The sequence below is a fragment of the Equus caballus genome, chromosome 9 (genome assembly GCF_041296265.1).
Source record: "Equus caballus isolate H_3958 breed thoroughbred chromosome 9, TB-T2T, whole genome shotgun sequence".
Taxonomy (NCBI): Eukaryota; Metazoa; Chordata; class Mammalia; order Perissodactyla; family Equidae; genus Equus; species Equus caballus.
The window spans coordinates 81,964,117-81,977,575 of record NC_091692.1 but is presented as its reverse complement, the minus strand read 5'-3'; the positions used below and the strand labels follow the sequence as shown (position 1 = coordinate 81,977,575).

The 13,459-nt window shown below is 47.4% G+C and overlaps 1 protein-coding gene across 18 annotated transcripts in view; it reads left to right on the top strand.

Moving 5' to 3' along the window:
- The window catches only part of MTSS1 (MTSS I-BAR domain containing 1), a 161,387-nt gene that overhangs the window by 132,047 nt on the left and 15,881 nt on the right, over positions 1–13,459 (top strand). For 9 of the 18 annotated variants that reach the window (XM_070222478.1, XM_023648948.2, XM_070222472.1 and 6 more), the window contains 2 exons: positions 258–269; positions 12,790–12,947. In XM_070222478.1, coding sequence (XP_070078579.1) covers positions 258–269; positions 12,790–12,947 — 170 coding nt within the window. The remainder of the gene's footprint in view (positions 1–257; positions 270–12,789; positions 12,948–13,459) is intronic. The other 9 variants (XM_070222479.1, XM_070222477.1, XM_070222473.1 and 6 more) reach the window with 1 other exon arrangement.

Sequence of the window (13,459 nt, the reverse complement as noted above, 5' to 3'; positions counted from 1 at the left end):
GCTGTTTCTGTAGGGGTGATGATTCCTAACTAGGAGATTTTCTGTTGAGATGAGAAGGAGAGAAAATTAGCAAGTCAGGGAAGTGAAGGTGGAGGTGGGTTTAATTCCCTAATTCAAGTATCCTGGGCAAACCATGGACTGTTTAACACGTGAAAGAAAGCTAGCACTGCTGCTCGAATACCAGTTTGACTTTATTATTTTCCTTTTTGTGTCAATTGTGTATCCTGCACTTTCTCACCGTGCGCCCCCCCCGCCAGTGGACGCTCTCGGTAAGTCGACCATCTTGAACCTCTGGTGGCTGGTCACGGTGTGGTCCTTGCTGTGGGCTTTCCATGGGTGTCCAGACCTATTCTGGTGGCCCAAGTTTTCCTACCAGCTCAGAACAATCAATTGTGCCTACTTAAATTTCTGTAACTTTAAGAAAATTGTGTGTGTGTGTGTGTATGTGTTTCGATCATTTTCTTTCTTTGACGTTTGGCCCTTTAAAGGGTTAGCTTAACATTCTAAGAGCTCTTGTATCCTCATAATTCAGTATTAGACTCATAGAAAGAAGAAATACAGAGTGACTCAAACTCTCCTTTCCACAGGAAATAAATATATTTATACATATATATATCCAATATATATATGGATGTGTACATTTATATCACCAACAAAATATGTGCAGCTATGCTAGATAACTCCTCAAAATTGATAATCCCCAAATTGGATTTGGTTGTATTAAATTTACAAAATATCTTTAACTTTGTCTCCTCAGGACCACAAAGTTCTTTTCAAAACCAATAATTGATTTAAAAAAAAAAAAGAAAAGAACCAAAGTATTTCTTATTTCAGTGGAGTTTTGAAATGTTTCATTTTAAAGGTGTCCGATCTTCAATAATCAGAATGATTCTTCTTGACTGAATGTTGAAGCTCATTCTGTGGGTGATTTTGCTGCTAAACCTTCCAGTTGCTTTTGGAGTCTCGTGGCTGTCCCTCTGTCTCGGAGAGGTCTGTCTGTGAGGCGTCCATGTGGTTTATCTGGCCTGAGTGTGCCCGAGTGTTCTCTGAGTGTTTTCACCGAACAGCCCCAAAGAGGGTTTTGAATTGGATTCTGTCATCTGCAACAAAGCCAGACCGCACAGGTGTCCTTTGACAGGCGGGGCCAGGACGGCCTGCAGTCATTGGGCAACACTGCTCTACCTCACCTTCCCCTCATGGTGACATTGGGCTAGTTGTCCCCGAAACTTTAAATATGATGGTCCTTTCCAGTCCTTTCTGTTGTGACTATGAAACAGCTTGAACACTTTTTAGTATACCTTTGGAAGGAAGGTAAGACGCAGCCACTTTTTTGCTTGTTGTAATAAAATTCATATCATGTAAACGTCACCATGTTAACTGTTTTCAGGTGTAGATTTCAGTGGCTTTTAGTCCATTCACAGTGTTCTGCAAACCATCACCGCTATCTAATTTCAGAGCATTTTCATCACCCCCAAAATACTCGCTGCCTTTTATCCCATTCTGCCTACCCCCAGCCCCTGAGAACCACTCATCTGCTTTCTGTCTCTATGGATTTGCCTATTCTAGATGTTTCATATAAAGAGAATTGTACAATATGTGGCCTTTTGAGGACACAAGAGTTTTACTAGCTCCTTTGCGGAGAGCCTGGCATGAGTCAGTCTATGGAGTAAATGGGGCATTGTATTTGTTTTAAATGACGGACGGGGGAGGGTCAGGATGAGTGAAGAAACCACACAGCCTTTTGGCTCTGTAACTTAACTTAGATTCTGCACGTCTTCGTCAGGAAAAGTCTCCACAGGCCCCTCTGGTTCTCTCTTGCGGGGGCCGATTCACAGGCCTTAGCCACAGGGACATATAATAAATGGCAGTGAACTTGGGCATAAAGACATAAGGAGGTTCTGTGGTTTGAAGCCCTCGTAAATTGTTTTTTCAAGTTTTAAATTGTTTTTGAGCCTGGACTTGTGTATTTTAACAAAGTTTCATTGGTAGTTAAAATAGTCTGGTTTAACAAGAGAAAAAAAAATACATATCCATGGAACTCTCCTTCGGTCTAGTTAGAAGCGTTTACCTTGAACCCCAGGTCCCTGCATAAGCAATGCCTGGGGGCCTCCACAGGGAACGGTTTGCAGCTCTGTGAAATGGATCCAGCCAGGGTGCACCGCTCCCTCGAGGAACTGAGACTCTCGTGGAAGCAAACCAACTGGTTTAATCGGGTGTGCTTGGGTACCGGGATGGGTATGAGCAGAAGCTGTAGCAGTGGGGCAGAGAGGAAGGAACCCAGCTAAGCTTGGGGTGGGAGGGGATAATGAGGAAGATGGAAAGGGGTCAACAGTGGAGCATGGGGAGATGGGACGTTCATGGTAGAGGGGACAGCATGTGCCTGGACGTGGCTGTCACCATTTGGACGGGAGCTCCAAGGGTGGCCATGCGCAGAGGGGTGCGCTGAGGGCAAGTGTGTGTGATGCCCTGAGTCAGCCTTCCAGGGGGCCGTTAGTCCCACCACAGGTGGACAGTACACACATGAGAACCACAGTGACCTCCACTGCTCAGCCTCAGTGACCTGCCGCCCCCGACCTGCCTCCAGAAGATTCTGTCACTGGGCCCATTTCTGCTCAGACCCCAAACTGGACAAAACTTCTTGCCCCATCATCCTTCCTTTCTTACGAGGCTGCACTGTGCTGAATCCTCTCCATGGCGTGAGCGGTTCACGTGAGCCCTGGCCGCATCAGGCGTGTGCACACATCCCCCCGTCTGTCTCTTCGTGCTTAAAAACTGCCAGAAATGACTCTCAGAATGCCCAAAACCTGCAGTCAGTGAGAGGATCGTTCTTCCTGCCTCAGTGGTAAAAACTGCGTGTGTCTGAGTCCCTCCAGCCAGCCCTCTTTGGTTTTTGAGAGGGATAGTGTGGGAAACCTCCCCCCCAGAGGAAATTCCCACCTAAAAATCCAAAGTCTGCAGGGGCTGGCCCTGTGGCCAACTGGTTAAACTTCCATGTGCTCTGCTTTGGTGGCCTGGGGTTCGCAGATTCGGATCTTGGATGCAGACCTACAGAGCTCTGCTCATCAGCCACGCTGTGGAGGCAACCTTCATACAAAGTAGAGGAAGATTGGCACAAATGTTAGCTCAAGGCGAATCTTCCTCACCAAAAAAAAAAAAAAGGGGATTGGCAATGGATGTTAGGGCAAATCTTCCTCACCAAAAAAATAAAAGTAAACAAACCCAAAGTCTGAACTGTTGGTGGGTTGCCTGGCTTTCTTGCCCAGCACAAGGCAGAGGCTCCTTTGCTGTGTTCCTGTGCTGAGTAGGAGAGGCTGAGAAGAAACAGACAGACTGCTCAGAAGGTGGTGTGGCCCACGCAGGGAGACTGTGGGGCGGTGAGCCACGTCTGTCGTGGGTGTGTCTCCACAACTGGTCAGGAATTGCCGTCCTCGTAGGACCTCCTGGGCCGCTGGAGTCAGGATGGAGCTGAGTGGCCCACCCTGTATTGTTTCTGGCAATCTGGGTTTCCAAACTCTGCCCTGGAAGGGAGGTGGCAGTACCTAGAAATCTCTGAATATTTTCCGCAGTCTCCTCCCTACGAGTGCTTGTTGGCTGTCTGCAAAGCAACTAAAATAACCGTCCTTCCTAAATGCCATTGTAAGGTGGAGGGAGGGCTGGCCCGGGGCTCCCAGCACGTTCCCCACCCACATTTGCGCTCACTCCCGTGGGCATCCCTGGGGGCAGTTGGCATTCACAGCACCCATACGAATGGTGACAGTGTCCTTCGGACCTAAACGGACAATTGTTCTCTGTTGGAACTCAAGCTGGAAAAGTTCCTCTGAAGTCAGGAGTGGCTCTGAATGTGGACGGCGATGGCTTTGGCCTTGAGACGTGGTGTGTCCCCTTGCAGCCCTGCAGTGTTTCTGGGCATTTGGATACAACACTCACCCGGCGGGGAAAATGGTTGAGTCACTGTCTCTCATTCCAACCTTGGGAAAGGCATTATGGGAGTGCACATGCTTAATTATGCAGGAAATAATTGAAAGGGGTGCAAGTCTTACTTGATGGGAGACGGGTGTGAAATGGACAGGGGAGGACTTGTTAATAATGAGTCAGCATTAGAGAGCCACAGCCTGACGTACGTCTGGCCCTGGGAAACCCCAGAGAGAGCAGTCAGATGAGTAAGCGGGGAGAAAGGAGCAGCTGGCCCTGCGAGGCTACACCCAGTGCTGGCAGGCCCAGGGGGAAAAGCGTAACGAAGGGGCGGCCGCACTCCTTCCATCTTGGTGGAAGCAGGAGTGGTACAGTTTTGCTTTTTAGACCTCCTCTGGCATTCAGGAAGCTGTCCCTAGCTGAAATGAGTAGAGAAATGGGGATTTAACCCAGGAAGCTCCTGCCAGGGGGTGTTGTGTCTGAGATGAAAGCATGTCGTCCTCGGAGGCCGGGGGTTTCGTTAGCCATATTTCACTACTGAGAATTCTGGGTAAAAACAGGCCAGACAGATCTACCAGAGGCCCAGAGCTGCGAGCTCCCTTCTGCAGAGCTGGTCTCTGGGAAAGCCTAACCCGACACAGTTCATTGAGTGCCTGCTTGTGACTCTGCTTGCAAATGGCTGATTGCAGGAGCTGAACCGAAGGCCCCGAAATGTCCCTGTGCACAGTGAGACTCTTGTCAAGGTGTGGAGCACGTGGCTTTCCTGTGGCTGCATTCAGAAGCTGGGGGAGAGGTACTTAGATGATGGGGGAAGGAGAGCACAGCAGCAGCCCAGTGCTTTTCTCTGTTAATTTTGACCAAATACACAAAGGCAGAGAATTTAAAGGACGGCTTGTTTGCAGTATTGATTCCTTGCACGATAATGGTTTTTATCTACCTGGAGAACACTAAATGGATGGTGCGGTGCATGACTGAGTGGCAGGGCCAGGTGGTGGTCCTCTCTCTCTCGAGTTGGAAGCCATTCGAGGTTTTCAGGGCTAATTGATTCACATTTGGTGCCTCTCTTTCATTCATCAACATTCTCCTTGGTGCTGCAGATGAGCCCCCAGAAGCAACAGGTCTTCCATTCATTCAGGAAATAGGAGACCTCTGGGCCTCCCTGTTGGCAGCTAAGGAAGGAAATGTAGTCCCCACCCTCAGGTTGTCCCCAGGATGGCACAGGCATTCATGTCCTAACATCCATTCTCTGACACTGGGTGACTGCCATTTAATTCAGTTGTGATGCTCACTACTCAGAGTTAGTGTAGACTCCACAGGCTAAGGGCTCAGTCCCACAAGACTGCCCCCATTTCAGTCTCCAGCCCCCAGTGGGTGGTCCCCAGGTTACCCACACCTCTGCCCAGTCCACCTCAAATTCAAGGTTTCCTTTGACGTCTCCTGGGTTTGATGATTCTTTAGAATGACTTGCAGAACTCAGGAAAAGCACTTTACAGTCGTGTACCACGTAGTGATGTTTCAGCCAATGACAGACCGCGTGTACAAAGGTGGTCCCATAAGATTAGTACCATATAGCCTGGGTGTGCAGTAGGCTCTACCTCTAGGTCTGTGTAAATACGCTCTGCGATGTTCTCACAATGATGAAATCGCCTTACAACACATTTCTCAGAACGTATCCCCGTCGTTAAGCGACACATGGCTGTACTTAGCATTACCAGTTTATTGTAAAGGATACAAATGAACACTCAGGTGAAGAGAGACATTGGGTGTCAAGGTGGGGGGGTTGGGGGTGCAGAGCTTCCATGCCCTCTCCAGGTGCACCACCGTCCCCACACATCAGTGTGTTCACCAACCAGGAAGCTCGCCCTTCGACAGTTTTTATCCAGGCTTCATTGTGTAGCCATGATTGGTTAAATCATTGACTGCTGGTGATTGAATTCAAACCTCAGCCCCTCTCCCCTCCCTACAGGTCAGGGGTCAGGGCTGAAAGTTCCACCCCTCTAATCACATGGTACGTTTTTCTGGCAACCATCTCCCATCCTGAAGCTATCTGTCCAGACTCCTACTCCCCCCCTACTCCCCACAAGAGTCACCTCATTAGCATGACAAAACACTTCTAGGTCAGGAAGTTTTAAGGGTTTTGGAAGTTCTGTGCCAGGCAGGAACTGGAGCAAAGACCAAATGTGTGTCTATATATATATATTTTATCATATCACAGCATTCTAATGTCTTACAGGCAACGTAAGTGATCCGGTTCATTATGAAGGAAATACTGTAGGCATACAGAGGCTGGATTTCCCCTGGGGGAGCTGAAGGTTTTTAGGAGGAGGCGATGCTTAAGCAGACTCTTAGAATTAAGAGTTTGTAGAGAAAGGATGGGGTGGGATAAGAAGCGAACGTACATTCCAGGAGGAGGGAGAGTGTGTGTGAAGGCACACAGAAAATCAATGTGACTGGAAGCTGGCAGTGGGTTTCGTTTATTTAATATTGACTGGTGCCTCGTGGGATCAGAGCATGTGCTAGATGCTGGGGATGTGGTGGTGGACAGTCCATAGTCATGCCCTCCTGGAGTTGACACGTGAGAATGGCTGCACACAATTAGGAAGTTACTCTCAGAGTTGGATGATTTCTTTAATATTGGGGGAGCGGGGCTGGGTGGTAATGGGGAGGATGCCAACCCGGAGCGGGGGTCGTTGAGGAAGAACGAGTGTTTCCCCTTGCTGAGGGAAGATGGAAGAATGTACTGTATTTCAGGACCTTACAAAGATGTGAGTGGTTCTGCCATCTTCCCTCAGGGACAGGACGAGGGAGAAGTGAGGAAGGACCTAATTATGGCCTTTTTACCACGTTCAAGACTTGACTTTTAGGACTGTGGTGAAGCCCTTGAAGACTTCTTGGCTTCTGGAAAATTCTGCCTTGAATGTGTGTATTTGGATTAAATAGTGACCCAGCTGGAGACCCAGTTACCAAGTGGCTGTTGTTGTCCAGGCAAGAGATGACAGTGGCCAGGGAAGTGCCACAGGGATGGAGAGAGGTGGGATGGGTTCAAGAGCTGTTCAGGAGAAATGCACGTGAGAGAAGGGGGAGCTGGAGTGGGGATGGCAGGTTTCTGGATCAGGCCGCCGGGTGACGGAAGGTGGAGCATTTCTTTAGCTGCGGAGGAGGCATCGTCTCACTGACCTGAGAATTCTCTTGAGACACGACGGGTGGTGAGCCACGGGTCGGTATGGGACATTTTCTGGTTGTTCTCTGAGCTGTCTCTTCTTATTCTTTGCTTCGATAAACAGCTGATCAGATTGCTCAGGGACTAGCAAATCTTGATGATGAAACTTTCACATTTAATGAAAGGATTTATGGGATCTTTTGCATTTCTGTACATCAAAGAGGACCTGGAACCGAAAGCTCATTTTTAAAAACCCCACTGTGCCCGGCATACTATCCCTGCTGAGGGGTGCCCGGTGTTAGGAGGACAACTTCAGTGACGCTGCTGCTGCTGCTGATGGCACCTGACACTTACCAAGTGCTCACCACGTGCTGGGCGTTGTGCTGAACGCATCGTATGGAAGAATTCATTTGGTCTCACAACCACCATGTGAGCTAGGTACTGTGATTCACATCTCACAGATGAGAGGAAACTGAGGCACAGCATGTTGAAAGAATAACAGAAATTGAGTGTGTTTGAAAAATTTTAAGTAAGAAAGCCTCCAGTCTTCTCTGATCAAATCTATCTTTCTTTTGATTTCTGGTTGTTTTCACTTTTGGGAATCACTTAAAAATTGCTGCAGGATATTAGAGTAGATTTATATCAGGATAATAAGGATAGCCTTCTTTTGGTTGGAAAATTCTAATCTCCAGCGTCACCTTGAATGTCCATTTCTGTATTCATATCCCCTATTTCACTGACTGCAGGATGCCATCAGTTGTAGGATGCACCATTATTTTCTGGACCACAAAAAAAGAAAAAAAAACCTGCCGATTCAACTGTGACACGCCATTGATTGTAAGACATCCTGATTTGTGAGGTGTAAAAATGTGAAAGAGTGGGCACCTTAGAGTGAAATGCAGCATTTGTGTGTGTGTGTGTCAGAGGCAGATGGAAGTGATTCTCTGGGATTCTAATGGCTTGTCCACATGTCTGTCTCAGGACAAAGAGATGACTTTGGATGCTCTCCTGACAGCAGTCTTGGCCCCGTGTGTCCTGGGTTGGTTCTTCCTGTTGGAAAGCCCTCTGCCTGAGACTGGTGTCTGGCTTGGGTCAGCCCTGAGGCTCAGGGGTGGGCTGTAGCGTGTTTACGAAGAGGCTGGGAGGTTCCAGATAACGCTAATTACACTTGGCTGGCTTTTTAATCAGGCTGCTACCACGTAGACCATGGAATTCCTTGCAGCTTGTTCCCAGGGTTTCCGTTTGCTGTGCACACGAAGCTACAAAGAATGCGGGCTTCTGAACGAGAAAGACCTGGAGCTGGAGTGCCCAGTCCTAGCTTAGTGGTCCTGCAAGACACTTGGCCTACTCTCTGTCAAAAGGGAGTATTAATTTCTGCCTTGAACATTAAGGAAAATAAAATGTAAATGTTTGGAAGATGTGAGATTTTCATTTTGTTCTAGAAAGCTTTGTATACTCTCTCTACTTAATTGAAAAAAAAAAAAAATCAAATCCTTTCTCCTTTAGGGATGCTGCTGTGGCTCGTGACATGGTGTCCGTTAACAGTGCTTTGCCCCAGGAGCATTTTCTGTAAAGAGAATAATCCTATGATTGGCCATTGGGGAGGAAAGGGCCCCTGATGGTTGTTTATTAGAATTCTCCAGTATGAATACAACCAAGACCTGGAAACTGGTGGTGGAAAAAAATTCTCAAGACTGAGACGACTTGGATTTTACAGAAAAGGTCACAAGCAGTTCTTTGCTTAGGAATTTTGTTTGGAAAGCCCATTTAAGGCACCCCCGTCCTTCTTTTGGCTGCTTGGCAGTCCTGGAATTCGCTAGTTTTATAGTGTTAGGCCATTTAAGGGCGTGATGGTTGAGGACAATGGGCGAACTCAGGTCAAGTCATTCTATCAGTGCCTCATTCATTTGCAAATATTTGTGTACCTGTCTTCCAGATAAGTGTGCTGAGTGAGAAGGTACAGAACTGAGCAGAAACACTTGCGGTTTCTGCCCTCGTGGGGCTCCTCGATCAGTAGGGGAAACTGACATCAATCAAAGAACTAGAGAAATAAAGATGAAATTAGTACTTAGAGGAATATTGTGAAGGATAATATAAGGAATTTCTGAGATCAGGTAAGAGAGTCCTAATCTGGTGAGAGTTTAAGGAGGGCTTTCCGGAAGGACCTGGACCTGCAGGATGAACAGGCACTAGGCAGGTGGGGAGGAGGGAGCATGTATAGGAGGGTGGGATGGAGAAGGGCCTGTGAGGTGGAGGAAGGGGAGAGAGTGGTCCAAGAATCCGTGAGGCTGGGAGTGGCTGGGCTGACCCATGCATACTCTGCAGGGAAGGCCATGTTAAAGACACTGGACTTGTCTTGAAAGCAGTAGGAGCTATTGACAAGAAGTGACAATACTTGCGGGCTGCTCTGGGCAAGCTGGTCCACATGCAGTCAGGGTGACATATTAGGGGCCGCTGCAGCTGTCTGGGTAGGAGACTAAGATGGCCCAGGGAGGTGGCAGTAGCAGAGGTGAAACAAGAGGCTGGAGTTGGCCCACGTGGAAGCTGGAATGGCCAGGACCTGTGCTGGGGGAGTCAGCAGTGGCTCTCCTAACACTGCTGACAGGAGTGAAAAGAACGGGCTTTTGTGTATTAAATCAGCACCAATACAGCTCTGAATTGGTGGACCTAAAAAGATTACTGTATCTTAAAGCCAGTGTTTCCAACTGGGACAGGGAATAATTTCTTCCACAGTTGTTGTTTTTTTGTATAAATAATATGTTGTGTTAGTGAATTTAAGAAATAAACGTTGTGTTTTTTGGTTATGATATATCCTCAGTGGAAATGTACTCAGTATGACTATAATTATAGCAATCTTTACAGATTATACTTATTTTAGGATACTACCATTTGAAAGTCCTTTAATTATACCATAATGCATATTTAGAATAACTTTGCTATAATTATAGAATAATTTAAATTTATATTTACCAGATTAGATAACACTTGGTTGCAGTCTCTTTGCTTTCCAATATAGGTATATTTTTAAGCATCAGTGTTATTAATTATAGATAGACATGTGCCTTGTAACGTGTGAAAGGAAGTAAAGATAGACATTTTTCCAATTTCTTTATAGTTATAGTTATAGGCTGATAGTAAAAGAAATTGCTGCCATAATCAAAGCACATCCAAATGGGTTTGCTCAGGCATTGTGTGTTTTTATCTGTCTCCTATAACTCCCTCCGCCCTCCTCCGCTGAGGTTAAGAACCTTCTGACTTGGTCTGCAGTGCTCCGTATTTCATTAGTTAGAACATCCTACATGAGACTGAGAGACTTACAGAAGGCCTCTAGACCAGCCCTAAACCACGCAGCCTCACCCAGCAGGGCCCGAGGTTGGCCTCGCTGTTTGGCAGGATCCAGAAGAAGAGGGAGTGTTGACAGCATTCCAGAACTTCACAGCCAGAGAGCTGGTGTCATGTACACATTTGGTGTATGTGGGTTCAGCTGCACAAGCGAGCATTTTGAAATAGAGGAAGAGAAAGCGCACAGTTTCATAGGGCTGGTGACACCCCAGCCTTGCATCTCAGAGCTCATGTCCGAGGGCAGTGGGTGTCCTCAAGAGGGAGCTCTTGCCCCTCTGGCGAATCCCTGGAGAGAGTGGGAGAAGGATCTTACGGATTTCCTGTCCACTAAAAACTCAGGAAACCTATAGTCCGGTGGCCCGGTTAATGTGTGGGGCTGACTCCCCTGCAGCCTTGCGGAAGAGATTGAAGCAATGGTGGAGGAACTAGAGGAACTGACAGTGATCCTGAGACACGATGGAAACTAAATGGAGCAGTGGGTGAGTGGGGCACCTTGAAAATGTGCTGGAACTTCTTAAACAGCAAATCCTTTTGTAATGTAATTGTTGGAGAGAAGCCCTCCGTGGAATTCAGTCCTGCGTGCCGCTGTGCCCACCACACGTGTGTGCTTACTTGACTGGTGAGAGTTATACGTGCAGAGGGTTTACTGTGCTTTACTGCCCATCCGAGGCATTTTCACGGGTGACCTTTGACCACATAGGACTTTCCCTGTCTGTGCTCACTTAGAACTTAATCCCTGCCTGAGAAGTGGCTTTTCCTTACTAAAATCCTTCGACCTTTTCTGTTGGGATGTCTTGAAGCTTGACCACCTCTTTCTCCAAATTAAGCTTTCTCATCTCTTTACAAGAGAAAATGTGGAATGTATTCTGACGTTCAAGTCAATTTTTTCTCTTTTTCAAACCAAATGACACACTGCCTTGAAAGTTCTCTATATCATCTTAAGAGGGGTAGACATTAGCTGGCCAGGCGCCTTCCTAGGAGGCAAGTGGAATTCATTCATTCAGCTTGAGGGGGTGGGGCAGAGGAGAATGAGTCCAACATCGAGGGATCTGGCTGTGTGGGCTCTGTCCCAGCTCGCTCATTTTCCCTGAAGGACCCTGAACAAGTCCCTCACCTTCTCTAGACCTTGACTTGGAGAACCCCTCGGGCCACCTCCATCTCTAACATTCTCTGTTTCAAACTATTAGACATTCATTGAGCACTTCCTGTATACACACTTGGCATTGTACTGAGGGCTGGGATGGGAGAGTCCCAGCCCCTGTCTTGCAGGAGTTTAGAAATTCTCTCTCTGGTTCGACTGATCGGTGAAGCCCCTGCATGAGGAGCCCAGTGTGGAAACTTGCAAGCTGGGTTTCCTGGTGGGTCACCTTCTTGTCCGCACCTACAGATCAGATTTGCAATAATCAGTCCCTCTGACACAGTGACTGCCCATGTTTATCTTCTAATGCAGCAAAAAACTTCTGTAAAGGGCCAGGTTGTAAGTATTTTGAGTCTCAGGGCCATATAGTCGGTGTTAGAACAGCTTTCCTCTGCACTTTTAGCAGGAGCAGGTATAGATAATATGTAAACAAGTGGGCGTGGCTGTGTTCTAATAAAACTTTATTTATAAAGACAGTTTGCCGACCAAGTCCTAGAGGAGTTTGAAAGGGTAACACCCTGTCTTAAACTCTAGAAATGGTTGCCTCCATGTAACTGGGGTCTGTGGACATGGCCAGGCGATAACCAAACGTGGGCCAGGCTCCGCATTGACTCTACATTCAGTTTTTTGCCAGCAGAGACCTTACTGGGCATGTTTTGCAGGAAGAGCATTAAGAACCCTCCACTAGGGAGTTAAATGAACTGCCGAGGATTCCCAGGGGCCGCCCAGAGCCAGGAGAGCTGCTACTCGCCTCCTTTGTCTTAACGGACAGGAACTTCGGTCCAAACAGAGGCTCTTTGATTGAGCTTGCCTGCAGAGCCAGCCTATGCCCCTTTTTGGAAACATCCATAGGCTGTCACCTTGTTCATCCCTTAGCCTCTTCAGAATGTTCTAAAGGGAAGGAATACTGTCTGGCTGCCATGTCCTGGGGTTTATTGGCGGAAGGCTCTGAGGGGTTGCACAAGGCAAGAAGGCAAGACATGAGGAGTCAGCCTGGAAAACTTCCCTTGTCGTGAATAAACCAGGATCAATGTGCCCTTCTGGCACTGGAAATTGGAAATGGCTAGTCCTGGAAAAACAATTGCCTTAAATCTTTTCTGGGTATAAATAAATACTTTTTTTAAGTGCTGGAAAATTGTGGTTTCCACTCAAGCAAGGACCCGAGGGAAGAGGGGCGTTTGTTCAAGAAGCTGGTGTTTCAGCAAGCCACGCTTGGGGCTCTTTGTTTTGTTTCCAGGGAGAGGTGACATCCAGCCTCAGTTGGACAGCGCTCTCCAAGACGTCAACGATAAATATCTCTTGTTGGAAGAAACCGAAAAGCAGGCAGTCCGCAAGGCTTTGATTGAAGAACGTGGCCGATTCTGCACTTTCATCTCGATGCTGCGGCCAGTGATTGTAAGTTGGTGGAAAGCTCCAGAAGGCTTGAACTGGTAGTTTGGAGGAGATTCTCTTTGTTTATCCATCCTTCATTGAGTCATTGGGAATCGGCTGTGTGTCAGGAGTCATGATGGTGGAATCAGTTCTGTAGACCAGTGATTCTCTGCAAGCTGTGGATGGCTGCATGGCCCGCTCCTTGTTCACAGTTCTTAGCACTGGTTGTTCCACTAGCAGAGTGCTTCTCAGAATGTGGTCCCCAGGCCAGCAGCATCATCTGGGAACTGTTAGAAATGCAAATTCTCGAGCCCAATCCAGACCTACTGAATCCACAACTTTGGGGGTGGGGACCCAGTCATCTGTGTTTTAAACAAGCCCTTCAGGTGATTTTGAGACCCACTGGCCAAGCTGAATACCTAGTGACCATGTTATTAATATGAGAAGAGCCTCAGTAAATTAATTCAGACTTATTTTTTAGTAAATCATTTGCATACCATAATTGAGAAGTTCTGCTGTAGCCATTCTTGAAGCCG